This window comes from Balaenoptera borealis (genome assembly GCF_965194805.1).
Source record: "Balaenoptera borealis genome assembly, chromosome: 7".
NCBI lineage: Eukaryota > Metazoa > Chordata > Mammalia > Artiodactyla > Balaenopteridae > Balaenoptera > Balaenoptera borealis.
The window spans coordinates 115,538,699-115,562,011 of record NC_138864.1 but is presented as its reverse complement, the minus strand read 5'-3'; the positions used below and the strand labels follow the sequence as shown (position 1 = coordinate 115,562,011).

The window sequence follows — 23,313 nt, the reverse complement described above, 5'->3', positions numbered from 1 at the left end:
TTTGACATATGATAAAAATGGCACCAAAAATTAATGGGAGAAATACTGACTTACTAAATGGTGCTGGTAAAAAACTGGCCCACTAAATGAAGAAAAATAAAGCTGGACTCCTACATTATACAAGGTATAATGGACAACAGATGGATTATAAATGAAAAACCGAATATTCAAAGAGAATGTAGGAGGATATCTTTTGTGATTTAGGGGAAGGGAAATATTTAATAACAAACCCCTCAAAACATAAATTAGACAAAAATTGACTATTAAAAAAGGTTTTCTGGTCAATAAAGGATGGCATAGGCAAAGTTAAAAAGACAGGTAATAGACTAAAATATCTGACATGTCTGAAACTGTTAAGAGATTATTATCACAACAAAAAGATGAAAATGCAATAGAATGAGAACAGATGAACAGGCAATTCGCAGACTACCTATAGCTTTTCTCATGGTAATAAGGCATTGGAGACACCCTAGATATCCACCTCTAGGAGGACGGATATGCAGAAAGTGGTGGATGCGTCATATGAAATACTATGCAACACGTAGGATGTACAGAGAGCAACGTGGACCAATATAAGTGAGAAAAGTAGAAAACAGCACAATTTATAGCACAGGACCATTTATATAAATTAAAATTGCATACACACAAAATAACACTACAAGTTTTAGAAGGACGCATGCATAACAAGGGGCACATATCAAAAGAGTAAGTGTGGGTACCTTTGGGACAGAGGGAGTGGGGACTAAGGAAGGAAGGAGAAACCTAATTTATAATAAAATGAGGGAATGAGATCTTGTATTAAGTGATGAAAACCATGTGCTATGGATTGAGGCACATGATTAATGCATTGCTTTGCATTTGAGGTACAATAAAGCAGAAATAAACTATATACAACACATACTAACATACAGTTTGGAAATGCAGCAGCCAATTGGCTATGAAGGGAGAGGCAGTAGTTGTCAGAGGGCTACCTGTGAAACCTGACACTTCGAATGCCAGGGCAGAGACAGATGGCTGGCTCTTGGTGACACTGAATCAGCCTATAAAGCTTTACCTAAACTAGGTTTACCTCTAGAAGGCTCACTTATATGAATCGAAAGATTCCCTTAACCGTTTTGTTTGATAGACTTCATTTTTAGAGCAGTCTCCCTTTACTTTTTATGCCAGGGGTTTGACACCTGTGATGAAAGAATTTTAACTGATATTTATCCACTCCTGTACTTTTAAATATATATATATATATTTTAAGATTTTTTAAAACACTGGTTTCACTTCTATATTTGGGGAAATTAGGAGAGCAAGAGGAAGCGCGAATTTAAGAAGCAAAAGGCAGAAAAGAGACAGGATAATAGTAGCCACCATTCATTAGCTCTTCTTATGTGCTAGGCACTATGCTAGGTGCTTGCCGTATCTTGTCTCCAATTCAACAACAAACCCCCCCACTGGGAATTACCCCTGCAGAAATGAGGAAACAGGCTGAAAGGAGATCCGCATCTTGTCTAAAGTGCCACAGCTGCATAATGGGGACCTGAGAACCCAAGTCTGTTTAATGTCAGCCTATTCTGCGTGCTGTGCCACCCTACTAGAAAAAAGATAGTGGGAAATAGTGAACGGTCAGACACAGGGACACAGAAGAGGTAACTATACACAGAGACAGAGAAAACAAGCCATGTCAAGGCACATATTGATGAGGAAGAGCAATCATACTAGATGATACCTGCATCAGAGGGGGCTGTCACTGTCCTTGGAAAAGCTCATGATCCCACCTGCAAGCTAACGCAACCCTTCGTGCACCTCGAATCAGTTCTTTTACTTCCAATTTTCAAAACTCTGTTTTAGAAAAGATTTATTTTCTCGAGTATTCCTCAAAGCTTTACATAGATATGAAGCAATGCCACAGATTCCAGACACCAACTTTCAAATCTGGAATGTTAGTCATTATTATCCATTACAAAACAAACTTTTGACTGTTGGTTTGATATGCATACACAGACTGCAAATACCTAAAGGATATCACAATTTGACCTGTGACAGTTATCTAACTGCCCATTAATAAAGAATGGATACAATAAATTATGGTACTATAACTATGGAATACTATGAGCTGTCAAAAAGTATAAGACAGACCTCTACGTACTGTGTGGAATAATTTCCAAGATAATTGAGAAAAAAATGCTAGGTCTGGTAGAGCAGATATGTAAGCTAAATTTATGTTAAAAGGTCAGATGCATATGTATACTTTTAACTGGAGAAATTGGTAGCAGTGGTTGGTCTGAGGGAGGAAAATGGGGCCATGGTTAGGAAAGACGCTTTGCGTTCACTGTATAATCATGTATTTGGTACTTTCTTTTTAACTAAGTACAAGAATAATCTTTTCCAGAAAAATATTTACTTTAAATCAAGCAGTTCAGGTGTGTCTTCCCTCTAAGCCAGATCCAATTTTGGGATCTAGCAGGGTCTGAGTGGAAGAAATAAATTCTTTTCTTTTCCCTTCTCCCAGTGATGAGACAGCAAGAGGCTCCTTCCCATTTCTTTCCCCTTTTCCTCACCTAAGTCCACCTACTGTTTCTTAAAAAAACCCCAAAACCAAAAATCTTGCTCATGTTATCCATGTTCACTGAAAATACATTTAAGTAAAAGGACAAAGAAAAAAGCATTCATTTCACCAATCTTTATATTTTGGCGTGTACATCCCCCCATATATTTTTTTCTGTGCCTATATATGTGCATTAACACTTATAACTGCTCTTTTAATACATGGACATCTTGATCATTTCTTATGTTAAAACAATTTTGTTTAGTAGTATTATTTTTATTTACTTAACCAATCCCCTCTAGCACATTAGATTGGTTCCAACTTTTACTGTTATGAGCAACACAGATTAACACACTCCTACAGAAACCTTTGTACAAGGCCATTTTCCCCTTAGAATAAATTTGTAAAAGCAAAGTAGCTCCATCACCAATTTGTTAACTTCTGCCTTCGAGCTCCATCTACAGTTGTCGATTTTCTTAACTAGCCACACTCTTTTCTGTGCCAAAGCTAAGGTCTGAGACAGTTTCTTGACTACATGGACAAGTGTAAAACGTACTTCCTGCTTCGGAGTTTTCTATACTCCTTTGAACCAGCCCCCCTTCTGGACACCTGTCCCTCATTCAACTCTAGAGAACTGGTTGCATTTCTCTACCTGCTTACTTCTCGGCTCTCTAAACTGACTTGGTTATTCTGAAATCCTTAACTCCTTGGGCCATGTTTTTTCTTCTTAAAAACTTTAAGAATATATATATACTATATAATAAATAATAAAACAGAACTAGTATGAATGATAATAAAAGCTAACATTTACCTAGTACTTACTATGTGTCATTATGCTAAGTGCTTCACATGCCGTATATAATTTAATGTTAATTGAAGTTACATGAAAAAAAGTATTCCATGGTCAAATAAGCTTGAGGAAATTATGGGTTTAAAAAATCTGGTTTAATAATGGCACCTTTAATATGTTAACACACATTTACAAGATGGTGACAACATAGTTAAGTGTAGTCTTATTATTTAACTACAGATTTCTTGTTACTCTCAAGAACACACTTGCAAAACTGTCCTTAAATGTTACTAGTTTTTCATAAAAGCACTTGCAGCCTACCCTCCTCCCTGCATGAGGACCATGCCTTTTAAATTCTTCATCCTGATGACAATGCACTGAAAATACACTTAAGTACCACCACTCTTATATTTGGGGGCTTATGTTCTTTTCTGTATCTTCTATGCACATATACACTTACAAATGACGAAACCGTTCAATTTCTCTGACAAGTTGCTTTCTATCTTTTCATCCTTTTCCCACACTCTACCTGGATTTCTAAGGTTGAATTCTTTTTTACTTTTTTTCTCTTAACAATATTTTTCCTAAAGAAGTCCTCCACAAGACTAAAAGATGCTCACCTATGCAACTAATTCCTGTATCTACAACTGCAAGCCTTGATCCTGGAGGCACACACACACACACACCCCCTATAACCTGAAGGAAGAACCTGGTAAGCCTGCATTCCAGACTCCCCCAGTCTGGCTTCTCCTACTCACCCCAATGTCTACCTCATAGCAGCCTGGCCTCCTTCCTGTTTCTTCCTGACTCCGCTCAGCATGCTCCCTTTTCCTCCTTCCCAGCCAAATCCCACTCATTCTTGGAGGCCCAGTTCAAATGCCATCAACTTGACAATTCTCCCCGGATCTTTCCAATCCAATCTCTCCCCTGCTCTGAACTCAAATGTCAGATGGCCACGGACCACACCTTTGTGATAAATTTTGAACTGTTGTCTTTTAACTTCTCATGTGATTGCAAACTGTTTGTAAATATATGGAGGGTGGGGACTACGCCCTTACCTCTGTATCCCACAGCGCCTCGCACAGTGTGAAACAGGCACGAGATACTCAACCACCACCGAAAGAATGAGATATTAAAATCCAAGGTAGTCCAATGATACAACAGACACGAGAATAATATGTACATTCCTCTTTATTTAATACAACAAACACATAACACATACAAAAAGAAAAAACACTCATGTAAAAGGCCCTGTCACAAAGGATAGACAGGAAAACATCTACACTGAATCAAATAAGGCTCCTGCTTTAAAACAGGGGTTTGCTTAGCTACACCTGGAATATGAGCAAGGCTGTTACGAAAAAAAAAGAAAAAAAAATTCCTGCACTGAAGGAGTATATCAATGGGGTCAATTTACTAAATTCACAGATCCACATTTAGGAATGTTCAAGTCCTCTCGCATGTCCAAAATTCAACAGGATTTTATGAAATGTGATTTTTTTTTTTTTTTTTTTTTTTTTGGTTAAAAAAATTTACCTGTCCTTCTTTCTTCTTAGAAAATAGTGACAAGAGCTCTTTAAAAACTAGAGACCAGCAAACCACCCAAAGTTTGGAAAGCTTTACCATTAAAGTTCAAAAAGTGTGTAGAACTGAGAATTCAAAGGCAAGATGGCAGTGGGAAGAAGAATTTAACTTAGTCATTTCCTGGTCAATCACTAGGAAATACAATGGAAACAGCTAGGCTCAGTGCAGGGTTCAGTAGCAGCAGTTTGTCCATATTCCTGCTCTCATTAGAGCCGGAAATTAAACAAGCACCAGTTCATCTCAAAAGAGCCTTATACAAACACACACACATACATACCCACACCCATCCACATGTCGTCACCACCCCCTTTTATTTAAATTTATTATTATTTTTTTTTACTAAAATAATACAAAAAAGGGAGACAGGTATATTTACAAAAATCCATGGCTGGTACAGTACATAATTTTTAAGACACACTAAATGCTACAATCTTTCAGGTCCTGAGATTATTACAAATATCAACTCAAAGCTGTGTTCAGGTCCAGTTTTAAAGGAGGAAAAAAAAATCCCAAAATATTAAGTCACACACTTATTTAAAATACAGTATATCCCTTCAAGTTAGCAAAAACACACCTCCCTATAAACAAATGCAGTACAGTAACCAGGGCCTTTCACCCGGAGGAGCAACAATTATGTAGGCTCCTTCCTTCAAGACTCGTTGTAAAACATGTTGGCATCTATATCAAGTGTGGAGGCGGCTAAAGTGAGAACATGATGTGTAACTGGAGGGAAGCTCCTCTACAGAGTGAACGTTCACTGTATAAATAAGTCCTGTTTTTCCTTCTGTTACCAAACAAAAGTCTTTCCTTTATGAAAATTCATACCGCAAGGGTTGGAAATATGTGCTTAACCCAGACTAAAGATCAGAATCCTTATTTCCAATCATTTATAGCAAATAGGCCTGCAGTCCCACAATAACTTTTGCAACTGCAAATAAATTTTCTTGCTTGTAATAAAAGAGAAAACACTCATCACTTGGTTACCGTGGTAGACTTTGATTAACATGTTATTTGGGGCACAAAATTTTCACCAGCCAGAGATTTCCTTTCCTTTTCTTTTAAGCTTTACAATGTTCAGTGAGCAACAAACAAGGGCAAGCTCCAGATTTACATACTCTTCTTAAGGACAATTAGATATTTTTGATACATTCTATAATATAGTTTTTCAATGACAGCCAACAAAAGAACAGTACAAAGCTTGAATCCTTTCTCTGGAGGCTGGCCAGGAAATTACGTATAGGTTGGAAACCTACCTCTACTGGTGAAAGGGCCCCTTGCTTATCTGAAGGTCTCAGAAGGTATATGTAATTAATTATGTAAGCATAGCCAGGATTTTAAAAGTTGGCCAAACTTGGTCAACTTTCCGACTACCTATATAAAACAGTAATACATTTATCAACTGAGGATAACTTCTCTTTTAATGCCTCTGGCCAAAATTGGGGTAATTCTTGGTAATTTCACAGGTACAGGAAAAAAAACCCAATATGCGGGCACAGGGCACACTACCCCTGCAAACAGAAGAGAGAAGCAAGAAAAGGAGGGAAGTTGATGGCCGCAAGGACAGAAAATATAATATAGCTGAGATGTGACAAATAAAGGGCAGGTGGTCACACAGAAAAACATGCCACTTGGCTGGTCTTGGTTACTGCTGACTCCTAAATGTGCTTAGAGGGTAGATGGAGCTGTTAACTTCAAAAACAGAAGTATCTCCAAGTTATCTTAGGTAATAATCGTCTTGTTTGTATTTCAATTAGGTTTCCATTAGTGCTTTATTACAAAATATTTTAAAACTAGATTAAAATAGAATTATATTATTATTGGCAAATGGGAGCAAATAATGTATAGAGAGTTTTCTGAGGAACATAAAATTGGTACTAAGGATTCACATGGCCTATCTGACTCAGACCTTTGCAAAGTAGGTTTATTCCAGGGGAAGTAATGAAAATAAGCAAGGCAGAGTATTATGTGAAATAAGAGCCCTAACAAAGGTCTGTGTCTCTTCTGAATAATCTTGAAAAGTATTGAGGAAGCCATGCAATGTAGCTACTACTACATTATATAGTAGAGAAATCTATTTTTAACACAAAGAAGAGAAAAATAATTCAGGTCACCAGTGATGACTCTAAGTTCTAGACATATAGACCCCTTTGATTTTACTACTGAGATTTTTAGAAGTATTCTTGACCTGTTTGGGTAACAGTTCGGAAAAGTGTCCAAAATTTAAGTACTAACCCGATCTAAAATGTACATATGTAAGAAAGGCTGGAAAAAAGAAGTATTACAGTATGAGGAAATTAAATAAAGATCACAAGTAGTTACTTTCAAGCAAATGGTACTTTGGGAGTATCTGAGAAAAATGTAATTTAATACTAAGTTATTCAAAGGCAGTCTGATTAAAATCTTACCAGTCCCTGTCTGAGTCTGTGCTGGGATGTAAACAGTCTCCTAGAAATGCCTACAGTCTTTACTTTTGAATTCAGTGGGAACACAGCATAGATGGCCAACGTGAGTGAGAAAAGGAGGTGAAAGACAGTTTAACCTTTCCTCCCCTGACTCTTAGCAACTTATATTCTAGTGTAGCAATTGGTTGATGGAATGGTTAACTGAAGAGCTCAGACTAGAGGAAAGAAGAATGAAGACTAAAGCAAATGAAGAAATAATAAGAATTTGACATTAATATTCAAAGCTACTTTTTAATTATAGTCTGACCATCTGTTTAGCTCCACAAACCTGAACACTGTGCCACAGAATCTAAAACTTTCTCAGAATTGAACACTGGGATGGTTTTATCTTAACAACCCAAAGACATGCCATGATTCTAACTACAGTTTGCACCAGTATCTGTACTTAGTTTTTTAATATAAAGTTCACATTTTAGGATAGATGAACACACAAAATATCTCTATTTTTATGTTTCCATTAATTTTCCCTAGAGGAACAAACACACATTCAACAAAACCCTTATGCCTTATTTCTTTGGGTAGAAGTCTTAATTAACATCTGTTATTTAAAGAATGGAAAAAAGAGAAAAAGTGTGGAAAATTTGTGTGTTTATCTGCATAGTTGATATTTAGAGGCTACTAACTAAGGCTTTATCTGGAAAAAGCAACAAAAAAACCAAAAAGTGACTTTTAAGGAAAAACATCCTATGCTAGAGATTAAATGGGCCTCAGCCAGTTCTGGGAATTAACCCAGAGGCTTTGTCTGCTTGGGCCTGGCGCTTTCTGCTGACTCACTTACACTGGATAATTTGTTCCTCATCCCCCTACATTCTCTTTCCTGACCCTGAATATGTGCTACAATTTAAATCTACATACACACCCTAACAAATGTTGCTAAGCATTTGGCTCAGAGAGGTGGCATCCATTTTTTCCTGTTGTTGTTGTTTCCAATGATAAAAGGAAAATTCTATGTATTACTGCTTAATATACCCAGTGGAGGGTAGGATAAGATGACCTTCCTTTCCTCTTTGGAGTTGAGCAAAACATGTTTCCCTCTACCCCCGCCCTCCCCACCCCCTCCCCAGCTACAGGAAAAGAATCCTGCCTCCCCCCTCTCCCATTTTCCTACCACCTGAGCAGTTGATGGCTCCAACTCTTTCACGGTTGAAGAAGCATAAATTACAAAGGTAGACTGGCTAAAAGTACACCCAGCTGACTGTATGTAGTGCTTGCCCCTTCAGTGCAAAGCTGGATAAACCTATAGTTACAGCAAGAGTACACAATCTCAATTTACAAGAAGGAGGAGACTCCCATTCATTCTTAGAAAGTTAAAAGTTTAGCTATCCCTCACTAAACAAGTAATATAAGGAAATCAGACTGAGAATATGGCAAAGTGAGGCAGATAAAATGTTTGGGATCATTAATCAACTCCAATAACCAATCGACCAAGCTTTAGCTAGCTTCAGCTCCACAACCTTGGCAAAAATCACATGTGTAATAATACCATAAATGGCTAAAAAAAAATCTACTTATAATTGAGAAACTTAGTGTTATTTACCCCCTCCCCACTTATTAACCTGAAACTAAGCATTTTATCCAACCACAAATATAATATGTTTAAATAACAAATATGTATCTAAATTAGAATTCCAGTGATTTTTTTTTAAACTTAAAAATCATATGGTACTTTTTTATACCCATCATAGGGAAACATTTTTTAGCCGCTGCAGGAAAATGATAATACTTTTTAAATTATATAGGACATTTTAGAAAAACTCAAAATATTTTTGAAAAAGTCTCTGATATCCCTGGGAGGTAGGTGAATATTATTATACCCAATTTTCTAATGGGTAATCTGAGGCACAAAGGTTAAATGATATTCCCCCTAAACATAGTAATTCAAGAGTAACATGCCTGAACTGAGGCCACCTGATAACAGTCTTGCTATCAGGTAACACTACCAGGAGCCTCTGCTTTCTCCTTTTTGGCCACCAGTCTCCTCAGTTAAAATGTAGTTAAAAGGGGGCATTTATTAGATATATCTGTACTGGGCTTTGAGGATTGGTTCAATTTAGTCTCCCTTAACATGTCACATCTGTTTTCAACAAGAAACAGATGAATATTAGCTATCGAATATTATGTTATTTTGCTCAAGGGAGAAACATAGATAACCATTAAATCGTATTAAGCCAAATGTAATTATTTGGCAAATAAGAAAACTGAAGCTCTCTCAAGAATGCTATGGGTTATATGAGTGTTTTTCCTCAGAATCTGAAGTCTTTTCTACTTCTAAGTTTATTAATCTTTTGACAGATATGCAGCTATATGAATTCTTCAAAAATTATTTCCCAGAAGAATACATGATGCATTTTTAATATTGACAAAGTTGCTAACTTCCTTCAAAACTCAGAAACAATACCATGGTTCTAACTCTAGCTCTCCCATGTCTTTAGTCTTGCCTGCCGTTGTGTACCTTATCAACTTGACCCAGAAAGACTCTAAGATTCTTGTTATTCCAATGCTTTCTCTAGTATTATGCACGCCAAGTTTGAAGGGCACAGAGTAGTGGATTACATCCAGGAATAGTCAATGAGTCCACTAAATTTATTTTACTTGTAATAACTGACTTATTTTATTTATATCTATATCTATATATCTATATATATATCTATCTATATATATATAGTTATAGTTGTTGTTGCTGTTGACGTCTACAAACAGATATTCAAAGGGGGAAAATAGTATCTTGTGAAAAGACAATTTCCCAATCTACCCATTTGAATTGACTAAAAGCAATGGAATAAACAAGGCAGTTTTGCAAGCATTAATAGGGGAGTGCTCAGAAAGGATGCAATGGTACAGCAGCTACTAGTTTTGTATATATATTACATATGTATACATATATAGACAGATATATATATGTATGCATGTATGTATGTATCTTACACATATATCCATATTCATATAAGGAAAAGGAAGAATATTATAGCATGACATGATCTTGGCAAGTTTTGAGATTCTTCCTCCTGAATCCCCTGACGTATTAGCCTGTACTTTAGGATATCTGAGAACAGTTTCAAAAGAAGGGAAAAAAGAAAGAAAAAAAAGGCACTTAACAAAGACAAAGGCCTGAACTGAGTATGTTTTAGAGGAGTAATATAAGCCATTTTACCAGAGCTAAGAAACGATCTACAGAGTTAAACCTTTCCCCTTAAATTTTATAAAATAAAATTAACATGTTTGTAATCAGTCATTTACCTACTACTGCATTTTTCTTCCACATCACTATTACAAAAACAAAAGCCCCCTAAAAGCAAAAACAAAAACAAACAAACAAAAAAACAATCATACATGCACAATAGAAAGTAAAAGTGCCCTTTTGAGAACATAAGGTCAGCAGAAACTACAGTGCTGAAGCACGGGGCAAGTTCTCACGTCTGGCCTTACAGATTACAGATTCCTCTCACCCTTCTAATTTTAAACAAGACAAAACAAACATCAACGAACAAAAAAAGCAAACAAAAATTCAAAACCTAAATGATGATAAAAAAGAATACAGGGACCAGTGTGCTTTTATGGTACACCCCTAAAATAAAGTATCCTAATTCTATACATGGGCCAAATTATATGACAAAACCTCCTAGAAGTAAAGAACTGTAAATTAGATTAAAGTTGACCATTACAGGCAAAGTTCATTTTACAAATGTAGCAGCAAATCTGATAGATAACTGGAGTTCTAAGAGATGATCCCAAGGGACACAGCGTTCTCATAAGCAATGGCAGTTTGAATAACAGTAGAATTCCATTTCAGAAAATGTCTTGAACCAAGTAGAGGTGGAAAGGGGTGTGGTAGAGGGCAACGAGAGGAGAAAGATTAGAGGTGTCTGCCCTTTCCAAACCTGGGTAGTAAACAATTTAGATCTGCTTTGGGAAAAAAAAAATCCTGGGTTAAAAATCTTTTCAGATAAGTTGTTTTCAAACAGGTGTCAAACCCACAGCATTCAAACGTGTGTGTGCCCAGTTCTTCCTCCTACCTGGGTGATAAGATAAACCCTATTCAGCTTCTCTGATATTAAAAAATGTAATTTGGGCTAACAGCATCCATCAAAGGGGTGGTAGGCATGAAAGAATGTACTAACACAATCCTCTGATTCCCTCAATCTCAAGATTCTGTGACTTCAGATTAACCTCACTTCTTTCCCCAAAACTTAATTTCTTCAGGCTGCTTTAAAATCATGATTTCTTTTACCCTCTGATCTCAGAAGCATATGAGAAAGAATTACAATCGACTTATGATTAAATTATTGCTTACATCTATTGTGGAGGCTCTGAATGAGCTTGACACTTTGCTCTCAGTCTCCAACTGAGGCTCAGCTCTGCTATCTCTGGAGACAGCTCTGCTGACCACTCATTATTGCTCGTGAATACTGAGGATTAACTTGTATGTACAGTAACAGCTTATACATCAGTGAAGGCAATTTAAAATACGAGACAGTTGAAAACAGCTTACTTTTCCTGAATCAAGAATCCCGCTGAATGGGGACATCATTGTGTGCTGATTACTTTTACACTGGGATGTTGCTAATGCTCTTCAGAAATACACATTGCTCTATATCCTTTCCAAATTACTCACCATTTTAAAAAATAACATAATTTGACTTTCAAGTGCAAAAATAGAATATGAGTCACAAGCCTCTGTGCTAAAAAATAACCGATTTGTATGTATGATTTTAGTAAGACAAACTGTAAAAATAGGTGACTGTACAGTATGGACACCATTTTCAATGTTATGGCCTAGAAAAGAAAGAGGTATTTACATGTAGTAACTCTTTGATCATACTTTTTAAGAAATATAAGGATGTTGGTTTCACTTGTACAACATAAAAGGGTAGTCTTGATTGGAGTGGATTAAGGTAGTGAAAATGTGGTGCAGTGAGTGACGCAGAATCAAGACCGAAGAGAAAAGAACAGAATCTCCACGTATGAGAATTCCTCAGAGCCAAGGGCCTTCAGTTATTTTTACCGGTTAGTTATAAACGATACTGGGGGAAGAACTGATAATCCTGTTCTTCTCTAATGAAGACAGAGTCATCAGGGATCTTCACATGGCGTGATTCAGAGTTGATGGATTAAAGAAATTAAAGTTGTTACTCCTCAACTGAAAGTCCTAATGAACTTATATATAGATAAATATATGTGTACAGATATACACATACAGATGAATACATGCACAACTATCCTCAGGAAGAGAGATTAATGTGCATTCTGACTTCTCTCCTGGTATGGGAAGTAAAACAAAGGCAGCTTCCCAAAGGAAAATTCCTAGAGATTAGCAAAGACTTCTTTTTTCTAAATTAAATAAAAGCAAGAGGTATGCTACACTGGAACAACTCAAGAACTGGGTAAGCTTCCCTAGTTAAAAAATCAAACAAACTTTAATCAAACATACTCAATTCAAGTCAAACCTATCTGCACCATCCCAATATCCTTCCAAAACATCCACCAGGGTTGATACAACATTCTTATTTGCTTTACCGGTAAACTAAATTCTTAGAGGCAAGTAATTATATCAATGATTCCTTTGAAATAATCCTTTCCTCTTACTGTAACAAGTTCTTAGAACTAAAGTTTTCAGTTATTAACTTTTTTTTTTTTTTTTTTTTTGCTATAACCAAGCCAATGTGACTCTGAAGTCAAAATACAGGCTTACAGATCTAAAGAGATCTGTGCTCATTTATTCACAGTCCTAAAGCTATTTGGAACTTCTGCTCATGAAAGGAAAAAAAGGGCCTGGTTAATACCCTTATCTGAGTAAACGTAACAGGATGATTTGTAATGAAAACATATGCAAGGAATCTTGCTACTACCAATCTGATGCTGGTTTTTTTAGGTTAGTCTGTCATTGTTAATGGATCAAGCTTACACTATTCTTGAGTACAGTTTGAAAACATTCAGAAGCCTAAATAGGAAGAAAAAAGAGAGACTAGAACAATGATGAGGTGAATAAAAACCCAAACAAAATGCATCCAAACATAACCATAAATTTCTCCCTTAACGTCCTTTGTTGAATATGCTATTTGCATGAGGAAGCTATAATAACGGAGTCTTATTATCTGCAGGTTTACTCACATATCGATACTCTGAGTAAATATTAGTAAAGCTTTAAAATCCCAAATGCTCCAAATCAATTTCACTACACTGGATATAGGGAGTAAAAATACACTATGATTGTTATAAAAATAATCCCCTGTACACATAATGATCCTAATTTAATTCTTCCCTTTAAAACACCATCTTCAAAATTCCAAAAAAAATACATATATGCCATTTGAATGACCAATGAAGAAGCACTGTAATGCACACTTATACCTGTTTATATCAATAGTTAATAATCACCTGAAATACCACTAGCTAAAAGAACAGAAGGAGACGTTGTGAACCTGAGGTGATGTTGGGGGAAATTTACAGTTCATACTGGCAGGCCTGCAAAGGCTAAGTGGACCAAAGCCACAGCCCTATATCAAAGATCCCCATTTCTCAAGAGGAAAATGTGAACACAGTCACGTTTTAACATCAAGAATGGAAATAAGAATCAACCAGTCAATACCAGATGCACAAATCACCTGAAGAAGAGAGTTAAGTACCTGCTTCTGAATGGAAGATGTAATTGACCCTTTTACAAAAAGGGAACATCTAAGTTTTGTCTGTTAAGAGCAACGGGCTCAATTTTTTGACTTAAAAATGTAATATATATCACTGTGCTAAAATGACTTTCCTGAAGCATCTTTAGTCCACTGATTTACATAGGAGTTGCTACACACTGGAGAAGATTCAAGTTTGTTCAGGATTTTTGAGGGTACATGATTTATACTCAGCTACTGTCTGTATCAGACATAGGGTCATTAACTTTTTTTGTGGCAAATTTGCTGCATGGTCCACCCAGACATGATCATTACTCCTGACAAACTGGCCTAATTTCAGATATATTGTCTTTTATTATGCAATTATGTCTACAAGTGTTCAGATCCAACCCCCAGGATGGATGGAGTTTACCCAAATCCTCAATTTCCTTCTTCCTCCCCCCGGGAAAAATCCAATTTGTATTTCTGTGGGTTTGACAACTGAGTCTCTTTCAAGTCAGTTAATATGGTAACTTTGTCTTTCTTTAGAAAAGACCAAAAGGTCACTAACTTTGCACGAAAGCATTTCTTCCTCCTGCACCTGGCTTTACTCAAGTAATGTTTTCTTTTCTTTTTCCTCCTCACCACAGTGCTTGGGACGAGAGAATGTAAACATCGACAGAACAGCAGCCCTATGACCACATGAGTACTTTTCCATCAGGTAGATTCCATCAGCCAGCCGAGTGTGTCATCTCCTTTGCTTGCTGGGAAGTCACTGAGATTTCCGTGGTAATTTAGTGTCCCCTTTACTTTGGCCTCCATCTGAGAAAAGAGATGTTTAATTGGTATGGGTCGGCACGTAATAAAAAATAAAAACAAAGCAAAAAGAACAATTAACTTTTAATTTTCACATGGATGATGAGATTGCTAAAAAGATAACCTTTCGTACCTTACATGTTATAGCATCATAGAGGTTGAGAACATAAAGGAGATAAAAACTCAACAAGAATGATCCTCTTACCTCAAATGACTATGGTTTAATTGGTTTTCAGTGTCCTAAAAATACTATTTCAACAAGTATTTATTATCTACCTCACTGTAAGTTGTGTCAAATGCTGTGAGGATTATAAAGAAACATAAAAGACATAATCCCCCTCCTTCAAGGGACCTACCACATTTTTTGATTCCTTTAGAAGACAAGGTCAATTTCATTTTCTTGCAAGCGAGATTAAATTTCCTGCTATGACACAGCATTTAATAACTCTCAATTATTTATGTAAATGATTGGACCACACTGGTAGTGAAAACTCCAGCTGAGTCTTTGTTTTAGTCCTAACCTGGCAAAAGTTGTAAAAGGTAGGAAAGCTTGCTACTGGGAACAATGGTTTCTAGTTTTACATATGGTTATGTAACTTTTACTGGGAAAATGTTGATCACTCTACTTAAACTGGACACGAGTAGGGCCCAGTGACCTCGAGAGTTAATAGAATATAGAGAAAATCTCTAATAGATCATTCATTGCCTTAGCAAGGAAAATTAAGCCCCCACCAGGCCTGAGAGAAAAAGAGGGAGGCACAAAGGGCAGAAATACACAGGTGTAAAGGAACAAATTATTGCATTCAGTAACAATCTTAAGGCTGGAGGAGACCACAAAAGTCACAATGCTAAGTCCACTCGTGTGAAACCTAAATTACTCGGGTGAAACATAAGCAAAACAAAAAAACTGCCTCCACTGAAGAAAAGATGTATCAATGAAACAAGACAGTTATTTCAAAAGCTGTATAAACAGAATATTATTAAAATGAACTTGGTGACAACATCTAAGGAATTGACTTTTCTATTTTATAATGAGGTATTATACCCTTGCATTTGTAGACAGAAATGATTTGACTTGAGGCATAATTAAATTCATAAAATGGCAGAGTGGGATTTTGCTCAAAGAAGCTTTGGTTAATTACCAAAATAAAATACTCATATTAACTGGACTGTGCAATTCTTTAGACCAGGGTTTGGCAACTATGGCCCGTGGGCCAAATATGGTCTGCCACCTCTTTTTATGAATAAAGTTTTATTGGAACCCAGCCACACTCATGCTACATATCGTCTATGACTGTTTTCCTACTGCAATGGCAGAGTGGAGTAGTTGTGATAGACTATGTGGCCTGCAAAGCCTAAATTATTTACTATTTGCAGCTTTATAGAAAAAGTTTACTGACCCCAGTCTTTAGACTAGATAAGGTCAGAAAATTAACATTAACTGAGCTCTTACTATGTACCAGGTACCATGCTAGAAGCTTTAAATAAATATTTTTGTTAAATTCTCATAAGAAGCCTACTAAAAACATCTTGTTGTCCCCAGTTTACAAGCAAGGGAAGTGCAGGTCAAACAAGTTAGACTTGCTCAAAGCGGCAGTCCTAGAATTCAAAAATCCCAGCCTGATTCTCAAATTTAGTGTCTCATACTTTAAAATGTTTTTACAATGAAAAATTATAAACTTTTTAATTTCAATTTCTTGGAAAATGCCGACAGTCTTATTTCCTTTCTCCCTCTGGAACAGTGGTGCTGGCCAGAAAACAAGATAATGTACCTACACCTGGAATACTGGGGTCATGTTGAACCACAAGAATCCCGGGTGTCTAATTCCTTGCAGGTTTCTACCGTTCTGCCCTCAAACATACAGCTCTAAGCTGGACTCATCCTACCAAGCAGTGGTCAATACCCAGGGCGGAACTACCTTAAAGGGTCACAGGGCAATTTTCCATAAGCATTTAAACCTAATCAAGAAGCCCAGGAAGATCAGGACTGTTGACACTTGTGCCTACTTTGTGGTCCCCCATTTGCACGACTGTGGTTTTGTATTCATTCTCTCAAGGGGAGAGTCTGGGGCAGCTTACCACTTAGGTGTTTTAGAGGATTAATTACAACCTATTGCCTCAAGATTGCTCTAAAGCTCCCATTTCCACATTGTGGTCAACTGTAAACTTGGTCAACAATAATTTTAAATGCAGTGGCCAAAAAGAATAGTGAGGCCCCAGTCAACTTCCAAAGTTAAGAGAGCAGCCGAGCGGCCCAAAGATCCTGAAAATGGCCTTCAGAACAGTATCAGCGTTCTATGGGGGTCAACTGCTGGTGAGAGCAAGAATCTGGAGGCCAGTGTTGTGTCCAGTGTCCACTATCCAATTTCAGATTTCAGAGCGATCTAGTTGGGCTGCAAATATATAACGTGTACAGTTTAAAATCACGTTAATTTAATCACGGCTAAGAGGCAGAGAAGTTTAATAGTTAAGAATACAGGCCATGGAGTCAGACTTCCTGGGTTTGTATCTCAGATTAAACACTTACTACCCTATCATCTTGGGCAAGTTGCTTACCTCTGATTCAGTTTCCTGATCTGTAAAATGGGGATTGTTATCTCATTCACTGGTTTGTTGTAAGGATTAAATTAGCTAATACATGTTAAGTAGTCACAAGACTGTCACTTAGTAAGCTTTCAATAAAGGTCAACTATGATTAATTACCGGACATGACTTTTGTACACTGTCGTATGAATCCTATTCTTTGTCATTATTTCCATATAACAAACACCTTCAAAAAGGCTCTCTACACATGTAATAAAAGATCTCCTTTACCTATTTCCTTTCTGTAAGGTGTTTGTTGCCAATAAGGATTCAGTCACATGAAAATTAGTTTTTCCAATCTTTGTCATTCCCTCACATGGTTTTCAGAAAAGACTTAAAATATATATTTGTAAATTTGTATAAACAATAAAGAGAGGAAGAAACAGGTGGCTTTCTTACCGTTAAATGTTTGCTGTAAATGCGTAGGCAGAGGTGAGTGGGAAAGTGTTGCTGCACGCTGAGCTCCTGGCTGTAAACCCTTTAGTAAATCTGAGAGGAGAACAGACTTGTCAGTAATCTTCTTAAAACTAAGATCTGAGCCCTCTTAGATAAAAAATGAAAATAGTTTATCTAATGCAAGCACAGACCTTGACTTCTTAAACTAGAGCACATACATTAAAACATATTTACATGTATAAATATAAATGTGTATGCAAATAACCCAGCAAATCGGACTCCCTCTTATAAATTTCATTAAGATAGAAATGTGGGATAGTTAGTTCACTTAGAAACTATAAAAAAATTTCAGAGTCCAGTAATTTGACTTATTTTATATATATAGATGAAATAAACTGCATTTCTTTTTAAAACATTCTATAATTTTCACTAACTCCAACTGGACTACTCTCAATTAGTATAAATTTGTGAAGTTTCCTGTTCTATCAAACTAGGTAGCCAAGTAAATAAAAGAGCCCCACTTACTCTGAGTTAGGCTATGGTGGAAAGCGGCTGAGGTAGATCCCGAGGTGGTTGTCACTCCAGCTGTGTCCGTTCCAAAGCCAAGTAGCTCCAAGGGAAACTGGAAGGGCATGGTCACTGGAACAAGGCCACCCAGCATCCCAAAAGGAGTCACATTTTGATTTGTTACAGACAAAGGTGATGTCATGAGAGTCAGAGGTGAGGCATTAGCCAATAATGATGCTCCTGCTGTGGACTGCAGAAACCAGGGGTCAAAATACATAAGAAGTCAAGTCTTTAACCTGAATTGATTTATTTTACTTAATATCCTCATGGACACGAGACTATGTCTTACATCTGCTCTAACAGAAACTTTGGGAGACAGAAATGAAGACTGAAGCATAAATTACATTTCAAAGAGTGACCAATATTGGCTCTGGAAATACTTCTACTCAGCTCTTCATCGCCAGTTTAGATTTCTTAACTGTTACCGCAATGCCTATATTAGCACCCATTCGCTCTCTTAATCAACTCATTTCTAACCTTAGATTTCCATTTTTGCTCTTAGCCCCTAGATCTGACACTGGTAATTAATTCCACATAATTTCAATGTGGTCTCTGAAAATGCTCTGTAATTTTACTGTTTGTCTTACAATCTTTTCCGACACAACCCCTGCAGCTGCTGTTTAGACTATTACCCTCTCAGATCCCCCAACTTGATACCCTGTACTTTCATCATAACAGCCATCCTGTGTCCTCCTCATCATTAGCCTTACCTGCCTCTTCCTCAGAAGCTGAACACCTGACCTATGCCATGAATCCCACCCACGCAGAACTTTCTGCGACAAATGTCAAGCACTGCACCTTTTCCGTATTCACTCTGCCTTCGCAATTACAGAGTCCTCTTACATGGTTTTACAACCACGCTGTTATTCCTGGCTCTCCCCCAACCCCTAGCAAAAACCTGACTTATGTATCTTCCTTTTATTATCAAACTTGCTGAATGACAGCCTCCTTTTTCCACATTATCTAGCCTCTCCTTAACCCCTGAAAGAGGTTTCCAATTCCACTACTTTTTTGAACTTAGACTCCTAAGGCAAAAGGTAAATTAGAGAGTGTTTTGACACTCCCCGACCTGGGCTTTGATGCCATGTTTATGTTTAGAAATATGCTAGCACTGATGAGCTTTCATTGTCAAATTACTTAAATATACTCTATTAAGCTAATTTAATTCTTTGAACACTTTTCTATAAAGCAATTAAATAATTTTTTCCCATTTTGACTTTTTTTATGTGTACTTATCAAAAAAGATAATCAAAATTTCTCAGTATCAGACGTCATCTACTATAGTTTCTGCAATTTTGTAGCCTATTTTATCAACTCAAAATTTCTGCGGTAAAAAACTTTACATTTCTAAGTTTGGTCAAGAAAACTGAATTCTCTGAATATTTGTTAATCAATAATAAGCATTAGCTATGGTCAGTTTTACTTTGTATGTTGATTATTTCTACCAGTAAATATTATTAATTAAGGGCTAATCATTTTATTTCTTAATGTATGAGAACAAGGTAGGTGATTTTCCCATGCAAAAATGCCACATTACATCATATATTTATACACTTAATGGTCCACACCACTGCTGAACAAAAAAAATGAAGAACATCCTCCAAAAGCTTTCTATTCTGGTTTTTCCACTAGTTCTCCAATAGCCTTCCCTTATCTCCTTTATTTATCTCTCAGATTTATACCTACAGTTCTGACCTCTCATCTCAGTTTCAATCCTGTTTGGCTAACGGTTTAGTGAAGAATTCCGCTTGGATATCTAACACTCGCCAACTTGGCATGTCCAGAATTGAACTCATCATCTGCTACAATCACTTCCTTCTCGTATATGTTAAACGCTAGGATCAGTAGTTTCATTCTTTCCCACCACTCTGGCTTGAAACCTTAGTTTTTAAGCATCATGAAATGAAGAACAAGATGAGCTCGCAGTCAACATGGTATCTTTTTTTTTTTTTTTTTTAATCGCAACTTCCTCCCTCACTTAAGTACAAATCTTTATCACTTTACGCTTGGACTTGACTACTTTTCTTACTTGCCAGTCTTTCCCCTCTACTGTGCCCACCATGATATACAAAATGGGTGATTTAGGAAAGAATTACTAAGTTAGAAACAACAATGCTTCTGAAGCAAAAAAAGGATCCAGCATCAATTTAAGAATTAACAAGGGTTCTTTCTTCTTTTTAATTGTAATTCTATTTTAGTCTCAGGATAATATGGGGAACACACTCCAAGGCCATGTGCCCCAAGTGGAGCCCCCCTAGTGAGGAATATGAAACACTGCTAATAAGGAGAACTCTTCTATGCTTTTCTGGAGAAGGCTAATGGAAGCATTAAAACTGACAGAAAATGCAAATTAGGGCAACTTCCACAATTAAGTAACATGTATTAGCAATAAAAAATGGCACCATGCCATAACTATCTAACATTCTGCACTTTTAAAAACCTTCCATAACCACTTTTGTTTATAAAGCTAAAGTGAAACACCAGATTATCTAAATGTTATATGGGCATTTATAAGTTTTTCTCTCGTAGAAGGTGGAGACCTTTCAAAAGTGGGATATCCCACTGTTGATATCATTCGGAAGCACACAGGAGAAGCTGTCAACATGAAGTAGGCAAATAGTTCGGAATAATGCCCCATAATAAAAAATATGTTCCATGACCTCCACATTTCATTCCTAGGGGAAAATATGAGCGGGCACCTTGCTCTTCCTGTGGTGGGCATTACATTCTTCTTTTAACGACGTTTTTCATTTTGGTGAGTACATCTGCCCCCCGTTCTCTACAACACCCAGAGTGATCTTTTGAGATATAAATCAGACCATACCACTCCCCTCCAACAGCTTCCCGCTGAACAGAAGTAAAGGCCCAAGCCCTTACCGTAGCCCACAAGGTCCTCCATCACATGGTTCGGAGTTGACCTTTGATCTCCTCACCTCCCCATCCTTCCCTACTGTCTAGCCATGCAGGCCTGCACGTCTCAGGCTCTTTCCTATCTCAGTGTCTTCACATCTACCATCCCCCTCTTCCCTGGGATGTTCGCTCTTCTCTCCAAATGGCTGGCTCCTGCTCATTCAATTCTCAGCTCTAATGTTGCCTCGTCAAAGAGGCTTTCCCCATCTCCCTTATCCATGTTAGTAGCAATCACACTTTATCATATTACTCTGTTTTATTTTATTTTTATAGCGCTTAAAGTAGTTTTAAATACTTGTGTTTTGCTTATCTTCCTACCTAGAATATACGCCCCATGAGAGGAGGAATCTTGATTCACCCCATTTCTCCAGCACCTAGGAGAGTGCCTGGCACACATTAAACACTTAGTAAACATTTGCTTAGTGAATTATTTTGGGAATTATAGAGTGGCAAAGACAGGATTCACAGAAAATCAATAAGCTGAAGGGCAAGAAAGAACAGGAAAGCCTTGAGTGGAAAGTTAATAAAAAGCAGGTAGAGATAATAATGTGAACCCAGAAAGACTTTAACTTTTGTTAACCTCAGGACCTGTCATTTTCACACCTGCAAACAGCTAAAGATGTCTTTCAGAAAGGAGTGGAGGGCTTCCCTGGTGGCGCAGTGGTTAAGAATCCGCCTGCCAATGCAGGGGACACCGGTTCGAGCCCTGGTCTGGGAAGATCCCACATGCCGCGGAGCGGCTGGGCCCGTGAGCCACAGTCACTGAGCCTGCACGTCTGGAGCCTGTGCTCCGCGACAAGAGAGGCCGCGATGGTGAGAGGCCTGCGCACTGCGATGAAGAGTGGCCCCCACTTGCCACAAATGGAGAAAGCCCTCGCACAGAAACGAAGACCCAAGACAGCCATAAATAAATAAATAAATAAAATTTAAAAAAAAAAATCCCTTTAAAAAAAAAAAAAAAAAAAGAAAGGAGTGGAATAGTTTATAGGCATAGATAGGAAATCTGTTTTTAGTGTTGGCCAGCTAGAAGGATAGGATCTAGACGCCACAAGGTAGCTGGTAAGACTTCAGTGAGATGCTATGTTAAAAAAAAAGAACCTTAGGTTGACCAAAAGTTAGAAATAACCTTATTCAATTACTGATCTTTTCCTCAGTCAAACCAATAAGAAAGACAAAAAGGATCTGACATGAAGGCAGGAACACTAAGGTCTCCAAATCATAAAGCCATTTCGGAGAGGAAGAAAACCAGGGAGGAAGTAGTTATATTTTAGAAACACAAATTTTGCCACGTAGTTTCCTTGCCAACAAACCAATTGGTAAACAACAAAGCAAGTTGTTCTTCAGGGAAAAATGATCAAATATAGGAAGGTTTTCAGGAAAAAAAAAAAAAAAGGAACTGATAGATTCTGGAGATGACAAAAGATAGAGGGAGATTTAACTTTAAATTCAAAGAAAACAAAGCAAGTGGAAAAAAAGCAATTTTTAACTACAGGAAAAAAGTCCAAAATTTATAATTGAAACCACAGTTAATGACACTTAGCTCAATAGAGACAATATTTTACATAGTCACAGATTTAACCAAAAGTTGTAATTTTAGTCTTTGAAGATAATGGGAAAGGTATAAGTGAGCTAAAAGCCTTATTTATCACAATGAGAAGCTGAAAGATAATACTAAAATAAATAGTCTTCCATTCATTCTTATTTTTTAAAAAACAATTTTTAAAAAACACAAGAGAAACAGCTAAGAGAGTTAAAAGTAGTTGACACTAGGAGGAGGATCTGGGGCACGGAACTGCCATTTCAGTTATACTCCTCTCACATACTCCTGTGATCAAATTAAAGACTGATCTCAAAAACAGTCAACATTTTAATAAAGATAATAAAACAGGAATGTGGACTAACTCCTAGACCTTAGTTAAAACTTAAATTTTAACATACAATCCCTAATCGTTTTTTTTTTTCTTATTTCTGATAAAAGCAAAATCATATAGATAAAACATCTATTTATCCCAGATTTCAGTTAATGAAGTATCAGTTAATTGAATTTTGTTCTATATTAGAATTCTAGAA

The 23,313-nt window shown here is 36.9% G+C and overlaps 1 protein-coding gene across 7 annotated transcripts in view; it reads right to left on the bottom strand.

Moving 5' to 3' along the window:
- Positions 1–4,499: 4,499 nt before the first annotated feature.
- The window catches only part of UBN2 (ubinuclein 2), a 77,711-nt gene continuing 58,897 nt past the window's right edge, over positions 4,500–23,313 (bottom strand). For 5 of the 7 annotated variants that reach the window (XM_082400257.1, XM_082400261.1, XM_082400259.1 and 2 more), the window contains 3 exons: positions 18,292–18,523; positions 17,770–17,859; positions 4,500–14,793 (listed from right to left, as the gene is read on the bottom strand). In XM_082400257.1, the coding sequence (XP_082256383.1) occupies positions 14,744–14,793; positions 17,770–17,859; positions 18,292–18,523 (372 nt within the window). In that variant the 3' untranslated portion in view covers positions 4,500–14,743. The other 2 variants (XR_014246988.1, XM_082400256.1) reach the window with 2 other exon arrangements.